General features: G+C 45.2%; 1 protein-coding gene across 1 annotated transcript in view; it reads right to left on the bottom strand.

Annotated features, from left to right (window-relative positions):
- Window positions 1-5,020, bottom strand: part of SLC5A1 (solute carrier family 5 member 1) — a 58,433-nt gene extending 53,413 nt beyond the window's left edge. The window contains exon 1 of the mRNA XM_004485245.4: window positions 4,781-5,020. Within this exon, the coding sequence (XP_004485302.2) occupies window positions 4,781-4,915 (135 nt within the window). The 5' untranslated portion in view covers window positions 4,916-5,020. The remainder of the gene's footprint in view (window positions 1-4,780) is intronic.
- Window positions 5,021-18,935: the final 13,915 nt, after the last annotated feature.

Raw genomic sequence — 18,935 nt, 5'->3', positions numbered from 1 at the left:
TTCTCTGAAAACCTAGAGAATTTGATGTGTACCTCTTTCATGGCCCTTACAAATTTTTTTTACTTTGTGTCACCATATTATAAATGCTTAACCCCCCCATAAATATTATTATAAGGCCTTGTGCATAGTATGCATTCAATAAAAAGCTGAATGAGGGAAGCAGATATGGCTCAACTGATAGAGCATCCACTTACCATATGGAGGGTCCAGGGTTTGATCCCCAGGGCCTCCTGACCCGTGTGGTAAGCTAGCCCATGTGCAGTGCTGCCATGCACAAGGAGTGCGCCCCTCAAGGAGAGCCGCCTCATGTGAAAAAAGTGCAGCCTGCCCAGGAGTGGCGCAGCACACACAAAGAACTGACACAGCAAGATAATGTAACAAAAAAGAGACGCAGTTGCCCAGTACCACTTGATAATGCAAGCGGATGCAGAAGAACACACAGCAAATGGGCACAGAGAGCAAACAACAGAAGGGAAGGGGAGAGAAATAAATAAAATAAATCTTAAAAAAAAAAAAGTTGAATGAATAGGTTTCTTGGTTCCCTCAATCTCCACTCTTCCCCCATATCCCATCCTTGACATCCGTTCTGTAAATGAGCAACATCCATTTGGGTAGGCATTCTGCAGTCACTCTGTCAACAGAATTCAGTAGGCGCCTGCTAGGGCCCTCATTGTAGCCCATGTACCTTGTGCCTCCTTCCTCCCCACTGATCACTTCTTACAAATGGAAAGGCACCAGCTATGTGAGTAAGGGATGCTCAAAGGGAAACTCCTAGGTTCCAGAACTCCACTTTATAAATTATGGCATTAAATTCATCTGTCTAGGGAAGTGGATTTGGCTCAACTGATAGAGCAACCACCTACCACATGGGAGGTCCAGGGTTCAAACCCAGGGCCTCCTGACCTGTGTGGTGAGCTGGCCCACGTGCAGTACAGATGCACACAAGGAGTGCTGTGCCACGTAGGGGTGTCGCCCATGTAGGGGAGCCCCACGCACAAGGAGTGCACCCTGTAAGGAGAGCCACCCCGCATGAAAAATCACAGCCTGCCCAGGAGTGGTGCCGCACACACGGAGAGTTGACACAGCAAGATGACACAACAAAAAGAGACACAGATTCCCAGTGCTGCCGACAAGAATGCAAGTGGACACAGAACAACACACAGCAAATGGACACAGAGAGCAGACGATGGTAGGGAGGGGGAGGGGGATGGGGAGAGGAAGGGAAGAGAAAGAAATAAAAAATAAATCTTAAAAAAAAAATTGTCTGTCTCCCCTACAACTATAATCAAATGAATTCTCCATTGCAAGCCACTGGAACAAAAGAAGCATAATTATTACCCACCATGTTCTTTCTTTCTCCCCTCAAAGGATTAAAAATATCATTGAGCAAAAGGAAGGAATATCTGAGTTCTGTTTAGGTGAGGAAAAGCTTAAGAAACTGGGAGGGTTGGATCTGGAGAAGTGAAAACTCGGGTGTGACCAGTTGCCTTCTACTATGGGAAGTGGGAAGTCTATGCTCAGCAGGGCCTGCCCCGGGCACAACCAGACACAATGGAGAAGATCCAGCAGGTCTGAGCTCAGTACGAGGAAGAATCGCCTCGATGCCAAAGCTATTCAGAAACATTGCTGGAAGTATTTAAGTGGAAGCCTGCTGACTTTTCAAGATGGTTTTGTCAATATGAAGAGGGAACTCGAGCATAAAAAAAAAGAAGGTTGAAATTAATAAACTGCAGGCCATCGCTTCATGAAAATATGTGAGGAAAAAGGGAATTCAGCATCACTAGGACACTGTCACATCAAGGCAAGTGATGATAAAGACCATGGAAAGGATATTCCCAGGAGGTGTGTTATCTTTGGGAAGGTAGGATGCATTGATTGTGTCCCCCAAAGAAGTATGTTGAAATCCTAACCCCCAGTAGCTGTGAATGTGAAAATTTGGAAATAGGGTAACTTTGGATGGAAATAAGTTCAAATGAAGTCATACTGGAAGAGAGTAGACCCTTAAGCCAATATGATTGGTGTCCTTATAAGAAAGGGGAAAGAAACACAGACACAGAGATAGAATGCAGTCATGTGACAAAGGAGGTAGAGATTGAGTTATGCCACAAGCCAAGGAATGCCAAGGATTGCCAGCAACTGCCAGAAGCCAGGAGAGAGGCATGGAACAAAATCTTCTCTACAGACTTCAGAGGGAGTATGGCCCTGCCAACACCTTGATTTCAGATGCCTAGCCTCCAAAACTGTGAGATAATAAATTTTTATTGTTTTAAGCCATCCAGTTTGTGATACTCTGTTACTGCAGCCCTAGGCAACTCAGCAGGGGGGAAAGTCAGCAATATCCTTGGCTTTGCCAACTTAGGACCCGGGTTCTAGTCCCAGCTCTGATACTAATTCATCTAATTGACACCCTCTCTATTCTTCATCTGTAAAATGGAAATGTCAGTTTCCCTCAGGAGCCATTCCAACCCAGGCATTCAATGATGCTATGGTTCAAATGACTGCACGAGGCAACAATCAAGTAAATCTTTTCTGTAAAGAACCAGATAGTAAATACTTCAGGCTTTGTGGGATATATACATCTCCAGCATCTTTTTGTTTTGTTTTATTTTGTTTTGTTATAATTCTATAAAAGTGTAAAATCCACTCTTAGCTTTTTGTGTGGGCCACACAAAAATAGGCCATGGGCCAGACTTGACTCGTGGTCCATAGTTTTACAATCCCTAGCATAAGAGTTTGCAGGATATTTTAGTGAAATTCTTTAGCATGAATGAGATTGGAGATTTAGCTTAAAAGGCTCCAAAATCCCCCAAAAAACAAATTGAGAGATGATGAAAGAAAAATGGAAATATACATTGAAGAAGTAACAAGCCCAAGCCCAAATATGATAGGATGAGGCAGAGTTGGAGAAGGATAAAACAGAACAAAATAATGTTGGAAGACATAGGGGACAGTGACAGAGCGGATACTGTCTGTGGATGTCTTTTCTAAGTTGCAGAAGGGCAATGAGCCTGGACCATTCTGTCTGCACAGCTCAAAGATAATACAGGGTCAGGATGCCCATCCCTGAACCAAACCACTCTTGACTCTTTAATAGCAAAAAAAAGGAATGAAAACCAGAAGAAATCCAGCACAATAAATGATCATGGTTCAGAGGCACTGGCTAATGAGGAAAGATTAAACAAGGATAAATACTGACAGGCTCATTAAGTAGCATTTAGCAGGGCAAGTGATAACTGATTCACAGATATTTGAAAAGTGTAAACATCATAATCAGCAGGACTGATAGGGCCAGAATGAGATTGGTTAAAGGAATAGAGATTAATGGTGATTAGCAAATGGGCAGTATAGAACGGCTCTAGCAAATGATGACTCCAGCACATATAAAGCAGGAGAGCTGAGTTTAAGGATAATTTTGCCTACACTGGGCTTCAATTTCCTGTTCTGTAAAACAGGGATTATCATTCCTATCCTCCTTGTCTCAGGTGTTTTCGTGAACATGTATTAATCTGCTGACCATTTTGGCCCATTTTATTTAACCCTGGAGGTCAAATGACAATAGTAATAACAAAAAAAAAAAAAAAAAAAAATCCTGGAGTCCATAAAGGGCTTTCCAACTCATCTCTGCAGGCCCTCACAACAACCTTGGGGAGTTAAAGAATGGATAAAAATTGTACCTATTTTTCACACTTGAGTAAACTGAAGCTGAGGGAGGTTACCCAAAGTGATATGGTTTGAACCATGCCAAAGCCAGTAACTTGAGTATCTCAGCTTCTGATTGGACACTTTCCACTATCTTTGGGAAGCAGAGAGTATTAAGAAAACTTAAGGAAGCTTTCAGTCACATCTGGCTTCTACAATTCCTTTAAAGAGAAAATTAAACACTTGCTTTCACCCCTGAAAAAACTCTGGGGTAATGGAAGGGTTAATGTCTATCTTCTCCTCTAAGTTAAAAGAGTTCAACACAACCACCTGCCAGCACTGCAGCCTCCCTCAGCATGTCACTCCCCACCCCATGCCAGACCTGGAGAGTGACTGGAATATTTGCACACTTTTAAAACACTTATTCTTCTAGTCTCTGGGTGTGCCAGAGTCTGTCGTAAGTGAAATTTCCAAGTTCCAAGCTGCTGAGAACAAGTTTCTCTGGTTTGGTGTGTCCCCAGAGTCCCAAAGGGGAACTGCACACACTTCCCACTTCCCAGCACCAAGCCAGCCTCTGGCCTCCCTCCTCCTGGCCCAGTTGCCTCAACCCCAAATTGCTCCAGCTCCTGGTATCCCCTGGCATTAGGCTTCCAGGTCAGCCTTTCCCAAGAGGGAGGCATTGGGCAGGGCCCCCTTGCCTGCCCCACAGCATCTGCAGCCAGTCTGAAGGGCTTGTGTGCTACCCATTCTGCACTGCTACTTTTCTACCAGAAACTGGATAACTAAGAGGTATGTCAGTCATCTCCTCAGGGCTCATCTCCTAAGACCCACAACACTCCATGCAGTTCCAAGTTGCCCCTCCTGTGTCTCTTGCATCCTCCCACCAGCCTCTCCAAACCTCCACTTCTCTGCTTGCATTCACCTGGCATCCTCCTCCAGCCTTCCTGGTGGTTCCTCAGCAACCCTTCTCACTCTTTCTCATCCTCACTTGGCTCCCCTCACCTCCACTGCCCTCCCTTAACTCCTCTCAAGCGCTCCTAAGGCTCCGAGTCATTCTGATGTCCCTCCACAGCCCCTGAAGCCCACAGGCCCCTCCACGTGGTGCCACCTCAGCGCGCACTGTCCCAGCGCCCCCACATACCCACAGCCCGACAGCCATCACCACCACGAAGTAGACAACGATGACGGAGATGTCGGCCGCATTGCGGATGCGCTCGTGGGGCGCGAGGGGCGCGGCGGTGGCAGTGGTCACGGGGCTCAAGGTGCTGCTGTCCATGGCGGCGGCAGCACGCCTCTCCCGCCCTCGGCTGCACGCTCCTTATACCACCTCCGGATTAATGATCAACTCCGGAGCAGCGGACTCGCCACGTCGGGGCAGCCGCGAGGCCGTGCGGAGCCCCCGCGCAGCGCTGCGCGGTGGGGGAGCCGGACTGGGGCAGGAGCAAGGAGCAAGGAGCAGGCAGGCGTGAAGCACTCCCGGGGCCTTGTTGACTGAACTGTCAGAGGCCCGCGGCCGCCGGGCAGGTAAGGGCTGTTCCCAGAGCGGGGAGGGGCGGGCCAGGGGGTGGTGCCCATCTGGCACAAAGGGCTGCTGTGCTCCCGCAGCGGGCACCGGGCCACCTTCCCTGGTGTCTTGGGGCCGCACCCATGACAGAGTAGAGAGAGACTCAGATCAGGGACCCACTACCTGGGCCAGGAGCTTAGGGGGCTGCAGGTCACCTGCTGCCTATCCACCCATGGACCAATCCCATACCCTGTCTAGACCTGGCTTTTCCATATGTCAAACGGGCACAGGAATGTGATAAGACTGTTCTAAGGAATCATCAAAATTCTTTTTTTTTTTTTAAATATTACATTCAAAAAATATGAGGTCCCATTCAACCCCACCGCTCCCGCCCCCCACTCCTGCCCCCCACTCCCCCCACAGCAACACTCCCATCATCATGACACATCCATTGCACCTGGTAAGTACATCTCTGAGCATCGCTGCACCCCATAGTCAATGGTCCACATCATAGCCCAGACTCTCCCACGTTCCATCCAGTGGGCCCTGGGGGGATCTACAATGTCCCGTAGTTGTCCGTGAAGCACCACCCAGGACAGCTCCACGTCCCGAAAACGCCTCCACATCTCATCTCTTCCTCCCATTCCCCAAACCCAGCAGCCACCATGGCCACATCAAAATTCTTGGTCTCCCTGGAAAACATTCTGGGAAGGATGGGAAGTTGCTGGATGTTAATGGGGGGAAGTCAGCACAGTTCCAATCTCTTGGCCTTCAGGATGGCCACACACCCCCTTCCTGACTCCCTCTCCACTGCCTGCAGCCCTGGGGGGCACTATGACCCCCACTGTGAGGCATGAACTGGGGCTGAGAGAGGGATCCTACAGGGAGCCATTTCCTTGCCCTGTGTCTCACCTGCTTCCCAATAATGATTTAGGACCTTTCTGAGAAGGCGGAAGGGACGATACTAAAGAACACCTTCCAAAGGTTTCATCAAACCCTGACCTACCTGGGGACTCAGCCTGCCCATCTGGAGACAGGTATCAAGGCTGCAAGCTGGGACTCAGAAGGCAGATGGCCAAAAGAGGAGGTGTGATTTGCCCAGGGTCCCACATAGTTAGCCAAGGTCACAGAGTGAGCCCTACAGCCCAGCATAGGCTAATAAGGCAAGCCTAGTTGAGAGGGAGGGTTGGGGAGATGCCCTCGGGGACTGCCCCTGGAAACCAGAAGTGGCCACTCCAGGAGAGGGAGGCTTGCTCAGGTGATGAGGCGTAGGAAGGGGAAAAGATTCACACAAAGCCTGCCAACTCTGTTGAGCCTCTGGTCCTCCCTGCCTACCACTAGGAAAACATCCACTGCCCAAAGGTGAGCAGCCTCTTCCTTTGCATCTTGCTGCCCCTGCGGTCAGAGCCCACAGGCTCCCCAGGACAGGTCCACATCCCTTCTCCACCTAAGACCCACCCCCACCAGCACGTGCTCTTCCCCCTGAGGTTGCAGAGAATCATTATTTGGACAGAGTCTGTGTAGGTTTTCCTGCTTTCCCCTAATTCACACCCACACCACCGGACCATGTAATGCCTGCCCTCAGGGAATAGGGATTGCTCTCCTAGGGAACCTGGGAGCAGGGGTTTGAGGCTGTGGATGCCTCTCAAGGAGAGCTCAGCCATCAGCCGCAACTTGGAGCAACTCGCCTTTTGTGTATTCATTCATGCATTCAGAGAGCTTTTGCACCTGTCACTGTGCCTGGCAGAGTCTCTGTCCTCAGGGAGCTTCCCATCTGGTCTAGAAGTGAGCCCACCCACAGGAAAAGTGTAGCTGCACTTGCAGCTGCAAGCTTGGAGGCTCCAAGTTCCAAAAGTACAAAGCATAGAACGTGAAGTCTGTGGAAATGAACAAATCCGAAAAGAGAATGGGATGGAGGACTAGAAGTCCAAACGGTCTTCAAAGGAGGGACAGGACCTTTTTATTTTTTTTTAAAGCTGTCTATCCATTTTTCTCCCTTCCCCTCCCCACCCTCACTGTTTTGCTGTCTGTGTCCATTCTCTGTGTGATCTTCAGTTTCTGTTTCTTTTTGTCTTCTCTTCTCATTTTCTCCTCTAGGCTTCACTGGGAGGTGATCCTAGGAACCTCCGATGTGGAAGAGAGGTTCCCTGTTGCTGGCATCACCTCAGTTCCTGGTTTCTGTCGTGTCTCGCCTTGACTCTCCTCTGTGCCTCTCTTTTGTTGCACCTGGTACACCTTTACTAGAATGGCCTGGGGACCAAACCTGGGTCCTTTCATATGGTAGACAGAAGCCCAATCACTTGAGCCACATCTGCTTCCCCAGGATCTTCTTTTGATGTTTCTGGGACAGCAGAACATGGGTGGTCAGAGAGAGAAAGGGATGGTGGTAGTGAGAGGCCAGAAAAATGCCTGCATTCATTCATTCATTCCTGCAACAAAAGAGCAGTTTCTGTGTGCTAGATCACATATGCTCACCCTGGGGATACAGCAGTGAACAAGACAGACATAGCTCTTGCCCTCACAGGGCTTCCAGACTCGATCCATAACTTGAGAGACAGACCATGAGCAAAAATGAAACAAATACTTCTTGACAGCTCCTCAAAAATGTAAATGTAGAATAACCATAGATCAGGCAAGTCCACTCCTTGATATATACCCAAAAGAATTGAAAGTCAAGACTTGCTCAAATACTTGTACACTATATACTGTCTATAGCAGCATCATTCACAGTAGCCAAAAGGAGGAAGCAACCTAGGGGTCCATCAACAGATGAATGGATAAACAAAAATGTGGTATATCCATACAATGGAATATTATTCAGCCAAAAACAAAATGAAGTTCTGAGATATGCTACAACATGTCTTAAAACATGCTGAGGGAAGCAGATGTGGCTCAAGTGATAGGGCTTCCACCTACCATATGGGAGAACCCAGGTTCAATTCCTGGGGGCTCCTGCTGAAAAGGAAGAAGAGAATGCATGCCTGCATGGTAAGCCAGTGCCCGTGTGGTGAGCTGAGTGCCATGCAGCAAGCCAAGTGCCCACGCGAGTGCCCACATGGTGAGCCGAGTGCCTGCATGACGAGCCAAGTGCCCACACAAGAGTGTCATACAGCAAGATGATGATGCAACGAAAGAGAGACAAAGGGGAAAATCAAGAAGCAGCAGTAGTAACCAGGAACTGAGGTGGCACAAGTGACAGGGAAAGTCCCCCCACATCAGAGTTCCCAGGATCAAATACTAGTGAATCCTAGAGGAGAAAAAATGAGAAGAGATGACAAAAAGAGAAATAGATACAGAAGATCACACAGCAAATGGACACAGACAGCAAAAATAGCAGGGAGGGGGAGGGGAAGGGGAAGGGGAAGGGGAAGGAAAAACAAAATCAAAAAACGTGCTGAGTGAAATAAGTCAAATAAAAGGAAAAATGTTACATGAAATATTAAAAATAAGCAAATTTACATTTCAGAAATCACTTGGAGCAGAGGGTGGGGACAATTGGGATTTATTGCTTAATGGGTACAGAGTTTCTATTTGGAATGATGAAAAAGTTTTTCTAATGAGTAGAGGTGACGGTAGCACAAAATTGTGAATATAATCAATGCCACTGAGTTGTATACTTAAAAAATGGTTAAAATAGCAAATTTTATGTTATATATATTATCATAAACTTTTAACTTAAAAATAAATAAACTTGACAGATACCTATAAAATTACAACTGTGATAAATGCTTTGAAAAAGTACTAATGCTCCAAGTATCTAGCTAGGAATATGACCTGGAGGTAAGGTTGGGGGAAGGCCTGGGAAAGCTCTGGTTTGAGCATGACCCTGAAAGAGAAGGAGGAGTGAGCCAGGTAAGGGGGCAATGAGAAACATTCTAGGAGAGGCCAAGGAGGGGCAGGCAGGGGAGTGCAATGGATAGAGATGGAACAGTTGGGGCTAAAATAAATAAATAAACAAGCAAACAAAAATCAAAGACAGGTCACCAACAAGTAACCTCCCACCATGGCCCTCCTCCAGCTGCCTGAGGCATTTTTGTGATTACCCTTCCTCATTGGTCTCTTCTAAGAGGACACTTTAGGCACAAATTGTCCTGAACAGATGCTTCCAGAGGAATAGGACGTGATGTGTGGCTGGCCATGCGCTTGTCCACATAACCGGCCAGAGCTGACAGTCATTTCTTGCATTAGTTTGCCAGGGCTGCTATAACAAATACCACAGGCTGGTTGGCTTAAACAGCAGGAGTTTATTATCTCACAAATTTGGAGACCAGAAGTCCAACTCAAGGCGTCAGCAGGCCATACCTTCACCAAAGTCTGTAGCATTCTGGCAGTGGCTACTGGCAACCTGTAACTCTGCTTCCATTGCATGGCTATCTGTCTCCTTCTGTCCTTCTGCTTATAAGGTCTCCAGTCCTATTGAATTAAGATCCACTCTGATTCCCTTTGGCTTCACCTTAACTAATAACATCTTCAAAGATCCTAATAACAAATGGGTTCGAATCCACAGGACCAGAAGTTAGGACTTGAACATGTCTCTGTGGGGGACATGATTCAATCCACAGCACTGCTCACTGGTTAGTGCCATGCTGGCCTCATCCTGAGACCACCTTCTTTTCTCTCTCCTGTCACTGGGGCCAAAGCCAGCAGGCTGGTCACTTCAAGGGACATTGTTGCCAGAACCCTAGAGGGAGATGAAAACCAGTCAGGCACCATGGCCATGGGGGAAGGTGTGGGAAGATGAGGCTGATGAGGAAAGACAGACCTGAGAGCAGGAAACAGATCCCACCTAAGGCCACATAGGTTGGCAATTAGTGGTCAGATTAAGGCCCTACATTTAAACAGCCTGGTGCCCACAGAGTCACAGCCAAACCTGTTGAGAATTGTCCTGTCTCCTCTTCTATGCCTCCCTCAACATGACTCATCTGTTAAGGTCTCATAGGAGTTCTTCCTGCTTCTACCAGCCTAAGAGCTCCTCCCTCACAAGCCCAAAACTAGGAAGGGTCCAAAATGTGCTACACTCCCCTATCATTGGCAAAACTGTGCTTCTTAACAAAGGACCTGTCTTAGCTTTCTAGGGCTGCTGTAAACAAAATACCACAAATACAATGACTTTAAAAACAGCAGAAATTTACTGTTTCATGGTTCTGGAAGATAGAAGTACAAAATCAAAGTGTTGGAAGGGGCATGCTCTCTCTGAAGTCTCAGGGAAGAATCTCTTTCATGCCTCTCTCCTAGTTTCTGGTAATGACCAGCAATCCTTGGCAATCCTTGGCTTGTAGATATATGACCTCGTCTTCACATGGCCTTATCCCCCGTATCTTTGCCCGTGTCTCCTCTCCTCTTCTTATAAGGACACCATATTGGAATAGGGCCACCCTAATCCAGTTTGGCCTCATCTTAACTAAACATCTCTGAAGACCTTATTTCCAAATAAAGTCACAGTCACAGGACGAGGGTTGGGACTTGACTATATCTTTTTGGGGGGACCCAATTCAACTCATGGCAGGACCCCATGGTGGAATGGCCAACTCTTGAACCCTTGTCATGCAGTAAAAGCAACATCCTCGGTACAGAGTCCAGGAGCTTTGGGAAAGTGGAGACTAAAGAGGGGACCCATATGTCTAGTTTGAATCTCAGCTCATCCACCAACCAACAACAGAAGATGGACAGTTCACTGCATTGACCCTCCCTTTGAACATCTGTAAAATGGCATAGACAACAATGACCATCTCACATATCTATCAGGTACAACTGAGTTGATGTGAGCAAAGGGACTTCATTGATAGTGACACACTGACACAGGGGAGACACTGAGGTGGCTGCTATGATTTTCTCTCCTTTTCCTTTTCCTTGTTATCTCAGGTGTGGAAAGCCCAGGGAAGCAGACTGTTGATCAGTGTATTCATTTCCTGTGACTACTGTAACAATTACCATAAACTTGGTGGCTTAAAACAATAGAAATTTACTTTCTCACAGTTCTATAGGTCAGTATCAGGGTGTCAGTCAGGCCACACTCCCCTCGGAAGTTCTAGGGGTGAATCTGTTTCTTTTACTTTTCCAACTTCTGACTGTAGGAGAGTAGAGAGCAGGAAAGGGGTGGGGTAGAATAGAGGACAGAGAGCTGGGAGGGACAAAATGCTCCTGACCTTCCCTTTAGAGTTGAAATCAGCAGGTGAGTTGACCCTTGGTGGGCTCCGTCCAAGCTTGCTGGGTGATCTTGGGCAAGTCCCAATCATCTCTGAGAATCACCTCTACAGTGGGGACCCCAATTTGCTCTAACAGAGGCTTCCTGATTCCAACATCATGTCTGCTTTGATCTGGGGCCAGAATCCAGGTTGCTGGATGGTGGGCTCTTCTAGGTCCCAAATCCCAAATGGACTTCAGGGAGGAGCCATAGAATAAAACTCTGCAAGATACCCTGCCTACTTCCTCAGAGTGTTCACAGGAATAGCCTAAAGCCCCATCAGATCCTGGTCCTCAGCCTGGGGCAATAGGCAGAGAGTATGGCTGGGAGTCAGGAGACCTGTTCAGACATTGCTTTCCCTAAGTGGCCTTGGGCAAGTCACTCCCCTTCCTGGATCCATTTCCTCATCTATGGAATTAGCTGAATTTGACTAGTTGGTCTCTTAAGAAAGATTCTGTTGCCAGGACCCTGAAACCCTCTAGTCATCTCTCTCTCCATCTGGAGACAATAAGTCCCGCCCAAGTGGACTTGCAAGAAGTATGTCAAACTCATCTTATCCTACATTCCATCTCCTGCTACATATTCCAGCCCCAGGAGCGGCATTTTCTATTGCTTGCTTCCATTTCTAAAATCAGAAAAGGGAAGCATGACAATCGCTCATAAAAGATCCCACTCCTCTCTGAATACTCTTCAACCAACATGTTAAGCAGTTATTAAACAGAGTGGGATAATGGAACAAACTGCAGTGATACAGACAAGTATACCTGACTGGAATTCTGGCTCATCCTCTTATTAGCTGAGTAAATTTGGAACCAATTATTTAAGTTTTGGGGGCCTCGGTTTCCTCACCTACAAAATGAGGATAATAACATCCAAGATCAACGAGAAGACATATGGAAACATTCAGGACACTTCCAAGCCTACGTTTAGGTTCATCATCATCAATTTACCTGCATTCAAACACGAGGAATCCTGAACCAAGGGCCCTGCCCTCAAAGAACAGGAGACAGACGCAAAAAATACTAACTATCCTATATCGGCAACGAAGGGTACAGTCTCAGTCTTTACAATGGCCCATTGTTACCCCATTTTGTGGATAAGAGCATTGAGACTCAAAGGGGTTAAGTAACTCGCCCATGGACCCTTAGCTGGCAAATGACCAAGCTTGTGCTCAACAGCATGTGGATCTAACATCAAAGGCTGTATTTCAACCACTAGGTGCAGAGAGGAAGGAGAGAGAAGATGAAGGGAAAATTAGTGCTTTGATTGCAATCCTACTATGGGCCAGCCTCCCTCTATTCCTCTGCCTACCCACTCCCAGTGTGGCACTTAATCCCCAGTTGCCTGTCTCAGGCAAAAGCCAGCAGTCTGACAGGCACCATCTTCTGCCACATACCTTGGTTTTCTGAAAACCCAGAGTCCAGGATGAGAGCAGGTGGAGCAGAGAAGCTACCTGTCACTCAGGTCCTGGAGAGGTCAGCGCTCATTCACTCTGAGACCTGCACCTCCATGTGACTGTTACCCCACATGTCCTCCTGGCTCCCACTATGATGACTCAGAGAATCAGCTGCTAGCAGGAGGCGGCCAAGAGGACTGCAAGTGCTGGTCAAGGAACTCACCAAGGCTCTCACCTGTGAAACCTTACCCCCCACATTGCCAATTCAGCACCCATCAATCAACCTGCCCCTGAGGCTGGGATTCCAGGAACACAAGGTAGAAGCAGTTTCCACTGAAAGACCCAAAAAGGTATAACAGTGGAGACAGGAAATCATTTATGTATTCATTCAACAAATAATGAGCTAGCATTTGCCTAGGCACTGAGGATACCAAATGGACAAGACAAATACAGTGGTCCCTGCCTCTCAGGAGCTTAAAACCCATGCACAAGGCACAGGGCTTGGAGAGAATAAAAATATAATTCCCCATCCAGATAATTTCTCCTGACCTTTTGGCTGGTCCTAAAAGTTTCGTGAGTTTCATGTATTTGTTTAACAGTCATTTGAGAAGAAGAAAAGACTAATTTTGCCATCAAAGAACACTCTCAGAAGCACTGAATGCAGGGACTCAAACAGATATTTGTACACCAATGTTCATAGCAGAGTTATTCACATAGCCGAAAAGTGGAAGCAACCCAAGTGTCCATCAAAGGATGAATGGATAAACAAAATATAGTATAATCATACCATCTAATATAATACAACCACAAAAAGAATGAAGTTCTAATACTTGCTGCAACATGTCTTGAAAACATTTTGCTGAGTGAAATAGGCCAGACACAAAAGGAAAAATATTGCATTATTCGAATACAAAAATATGAAATATCTAGAATAGGTAAATTCATCGAAACAGAAAGTAGATTAGAGATTACTAGGGAGTGGGGAGAGAGAATGGGGAGTTATTACTTAATGGGTACAAAGTTTCTGTTTGGGGTGATGAAAAAGTTTTGATAATGGGATGGTGGTGATGGTAGCACAACTATGTGGCGGACTTGGCCCAGTGGTTAGGGCATCCATCTACCACATGGGAGGTCTGCGGTTCAAACCCCGGGCCTCCTTGACTCCTGCGGAGCTGGCCCATGCGCAGTGCTGATGCACACAAGGAGTGCCTTGCCACTCAGTGGTGTCCCCCGCGTAGGGAAGCCCCACGCACAAGGAGTGCATCCTGTAAGGAGAGGCGCCCAGCGGGAAAGAAAGTGCAGCCTGCCCAGGAATGGTGCTGCACACACGGAGAGCTGACACAACAAGATGACGCAACAAAAAGAAACACAGATTCCTGTGCCGCTGACAACAACAGAAGCGGACAAAGAAGACAACGCAGCAAATAGACACAGAGAACAGACAACCGGGGTGGGGGGTGGAAGGGGAGATAAATAAATAAATAAATAAATAAATAAATAAATAAATAAATCTTTAAAATATATATATATATAAAGCCTGTCCCTAGTCATGATTGGTCACTGCTGATCATTTCAGGTTCATGTTGTCAAACCATTGTTAAGCAGACTCCAGCCCCTTTTCTGTTCTTCTAACATTCCCAGCTCTTCTCCTTTGGGACCTATGCTTTTTTTCTCTCTCTCTTTCCCTGATGTTTCCCCTATCCTTCTTTTGGCTGGATTAGTTTCTTCTCTTCCAGGTATCAATTCAAATGTCACCTATTCTGAGATGCTTTTCCTTACTCCCTAACTAGAACAGCTCCACTCTCACCCCAGTTCATGACAAAATAGAAATATCTTGTTTATTTCTTTGCTTACTTGTTTATTGTCTGTCTTCCCCACTAGAAGGCAAGCTCTGTGAGGATAGGGACTTTTTCTTCCTCACTGCTCTATCTCCAGTGCCTAGGCACATGTGGCCTGGAACATAGAGAAGCTCAATAAAATATTTGTTGACTGAATAAATCTCTTTGTAGACATTTTAGCCCTTTTGAGCCACAATATCTATGGATGGATGGGTGGATGAGTGGGTAGATGGACAGATGATAGTTGGAGAGATAAATAAATGAAAGAGCTCTGAATTTGAAGTTAGGAGAGCTGTTTCTTATCTTGACCACGACACTTCCCACCTATATGACACACCAGGCTTCAGAGATACTATGAGATAAGAGCTATCCCATTGTAACAATGGTAGCAGTAATGAATCAATGGGAATTTCAAAATATGTATAAAGATGAGCAACTCTGTGCTATTTCATGATCACAGTTGGCATGCATCAGTTAAAGGATTATGTACTAGAACGTAAGGTATTGCTCATTAAGGAGAATGGGGTTTCCCTGGGAAGGAAGAGAGTGATCTAAGTTGGGTTAAGATAACATTCAGAGTGTCACATTTAAAACAACCATAATAGCAGTCAAAAGGAAAAACATGGTCAGTGGAACTTCAGGACCTTGAGCCACAGAGAATTCTGGCAGTGAAGGGTCTAATTGCCAAAGGACAGTGGGTAAATGAACAGTGAAGAGAGCGATTTTGAAGCTATAGAGCTCTGCTCTGTACCTGCCATACAATTTGTTCATCCTTAGTCTCAACATCCATGGTAACCAAACCCACTAGAAAAATGAATCAAAAATAAAAACAGTTCCTATTAAGGGAAATATAAATGGCACATAAATATGTTAAAAGGTATCCAGTCTCTCTTTAATAAGGTAAATGCAAATTAAAACTATAGTGAGATACTATTTTTACCTACCAGACTGGAAAAGAGCATTAAAAATTTGATAATACCTTGTGTTATTAGAGGAAACATACTCTCACACATAGCTGGTAGGAGCAGAAATTTCTGCCATCCAGCAGAATAATTTGAAAACATCTGTCAAAACTATAATGTACTACCCTTCAACCCAAAATTTATTCTAAGAATTTATGCTACAGGTAGGCTCACATAAAGGCAAAATGACCTACATTCAAAATTATTTATTGCAGCTTTATTTGTAATGGGAAAAAGATAAGAAACAACTTAAAAACCCATCCTTGAAAGGCTGGATTAGTATATTGTGATATATCCACTTATTGGAATACTATGCAGCCATTTAAAAAAAGAATAAGAAAGTTTTTTAGTATAGATTGGTATTTAAGATATGTTGTTAAGTTAGACAAGCAAAGTATTCAGAACAGTTTATAGTAAGTATTTTAAAAAGCATGAGGTAGGGGAAGAATATAGGAACCTAACTGCATATTTGTGCATAAAATATCTTTGGCTTCTCAAGAAACTGGTAAAAATGATTGACTCCTGAGAGAAAATTTGGATGGTATACTTAAGGGTATACATATCTGTATACCCTTAGGTACCTTATGAACCATGTGAATGTATCATCTACTAGATGAATAGATGATAGAAGGAAAGGAGGGAAAGAAGAGGGAGAGGGAGAGAGGGAGGGAGGATGAGTAGTACCCCAGGACTACTGATAGCCAAGCATTAAGACCTCAGAGATTTTATAACCCAACTCCATAATATATTCACAACAAATATACCTTGAGAGTCCCATACATGCCTGGCACTGTTCCGGGTGCTGTACATAGCAAGTTGCAAAGATATAGGAGCAAACAACCTAATGGTTGTTTACATTTTATCAGTAAGAAATCAAGACCCGGAGAAAGGACATGACTTGGTCAAGGTCACTTAGAGAATTAGTGAGAAAGCTAAGGCTAAAACCCAGGTCTGCAAACTCCTGTTTGGTTTTATTACCTATCCAGGGCTTAAAGTTCAGCAAAGTAAATTGCCTTGATCATGCAGGTAATGTTTATGAGTCTGAAGATAACTGAACAACAGAACTGGCTTCCCAGAAAGAATCTGACCCTCCTACTCACACTTTCTAATGGTCATAGTCACTGCTAACCATGAGAATATTCATCCTCCACCCACACAAATAATTATTTGGAAGTCATTATAAATAAATAAATACAGTTTACACACACCTTTCCAAACTATGGCTCATATATCCAGCTGAAACACCAAAAACAGTAAGACAAAGCAACAAGGTAGAGGCTCAGTTAAAGAATGATCTTCTATCTGAGCAAGAGGAAAAGAGCCTAATCCACCATTAGCTGTCCCTGATCTCTTAGAATTTCTAAGGCTCTTTGACAAGCTCCTCAACAGGGTTTTACCAAGTTTGGGAAATCCTCCCAGGAAGCAAGAAAAATGAAGAATATGAATCTCATTACCTTAAATGACAAAGGGGCAACAATCAACAGCCTGGGGCTTAGCCTAATGTTTTAAGTTGGCTTTGATTAAAGTATTATATAACATATACAAAATGGAACCATATACACCCAAGCACATACATAAATACTTTCACAATAATATTTACCCACATAGACATATACACAGATATAAACCCTGAATCACAGAATAAAAGTCTGAGATGAAGAACCATCAATTCTAAATTGGCTACACATAAAGAACCACCTTGAAGATCCAAAATGTGAAATACGAAAATCTACTTGTCTTTTGATTGTCTCTGTTATTGGAGGACAGCCTGCTGATTGACCTGCTAGCTTCAGTTTGGCTCTGACAGATAGATATAACAAGGAATTGATCCTTGTTTAGACAGATGTCTTCTAAAAAAGAGGAGAAGCTCAGTATTGTGTTTGAAAAGAGAAAACAAACTGAGATTTTTTAGGTTTATATAAAAGGTCTATATATGGATCCAACCATAGGGCCTCATTTTAATGGAGAGCAAACTCCAAAGCCCATTCACTCTTCTCTCCAGTCAGCAGAAATTCCAGCTTAATCTCTTGTCTTGACTCATTCTGAGTCACTCTCTGCTTGTTTCCTACTTCCACTTCTTGAGAAAGCACCTCGGCTGGGAGGGCTTCCTTCAGTACAAAGTATTTTCCAAAGTCATTGTTTCTTGTGAAAAGGCTGTGAATTCTTTGGGATCAAAGTCTTCTTTCAGGAGAAATGAGTTTATATGGCTACGAGTTTCTAAAAAAGAGTCTGGAGGCTGGCAGAAGGATTGCCCTCATGCACAACTGAGCAGAGTCAGAGAGACAGATAAAGCAGATACAACCCCCAGATATTGGTTCCTTTGAGGGCTAAAGAGACCCATGGGAGTTATGGTCATGGCCGATGGGGTTAACTACCAGGGCAGATGGCCCCTCTTTGGAAATGGTGTTTATGTGTGATGAATCTGAACTCAGATGGGATCTCCCTTCATAAGACTTTCATGCTAATGTGCTGGAGGTGCAGTTAATGTTGGGGTTTAAGATATATTTAGGGGATTTGAATCTCTGGACTGACAATGTGATAGCCAGGTCCTGAGCCTCAACAGACTCCAGCACCTACAATCTGATCTATTGGACTTACCACACTCAGCTAAGATGGAGTTGAAGAAGGACAACCACCACACCATGGAGCCTAGAGTGATTACAACTGAAAATGGGAGGATTGCATCCAGCATCCAGGTGGAATCTGATCCTCCTCTTGACATAGAGGTGCAATGGACACAACTAATCCAATGTCCACATAGAAGAGGTGGCATTGGATTGGGAAAAGTGGACATGGTGGACGATCGGTATGGGGAAAGGCAGGAAGAGATGAGAGGTGGAGGCGTCTTTGGGACATGGAGCTGCCCCGGATGGTGCTTCAGAGGTAATCACCGGACAGTGTAAATCCTCACAGGGCCCACTGGATGGAATGGAGGAGAGTATGGGCCATGATGTGGACCATTGTCTATGAGGTGCAGAGGTGCCCAAAGATGTACTTACCAAATCCAATGGATGTGTCATGATGATGGGAACGAGTGTTGTTGGGGGGGGGGAGAGGTGGGGTGGGGGGGTGGGGTTGAATGGGACCTCACATATATATTTTTAATGTAATATTATTACAAAGTCAATAAAAAAATATATGAATGGAAAAAAAAAAAAAAATCTTCTTTCAGCCACACCGGTCATTAACATTGTTATTACCACTCCCACCACCAACCCCAGATAGCCCTGATACAGGAGGGCTGCTTGTGCCTTCTTGGTTACTGGGAGCTGCCGGTAAGTGGCCTGGAGGGGCCAGTTCCTTTAATGCCTGAAACAAGCATGTGTCAGGTTGTCAATTTCCCCAATCTCTAAGAATAACAGAATCTTCACACTGAAAAGAATCTTCATCCCCTTCTTCAAGTTAGGAGATC

Source organism: Dasypus novemcinctus, chromosome 19 (genome assembly GCF_030445035.2).
Source record: "Dasypus novemcinctus isolate mDasNov1 chromosome 19, mDasNov1.1.hap2, whole genome shotgun sequence".
Taxonomy (NCBI): Eukaryota; Metazoa; Chordata; class Mammalia; order Cingulata; family Dasypodidae; genus Dasypus; species Dasypus novemcinctus.
The sequence above is the reverse complement of the archived record's forward strand: the minus strand, read 5'-3'. Positions and strand labels throughout refer to the sequence as shown.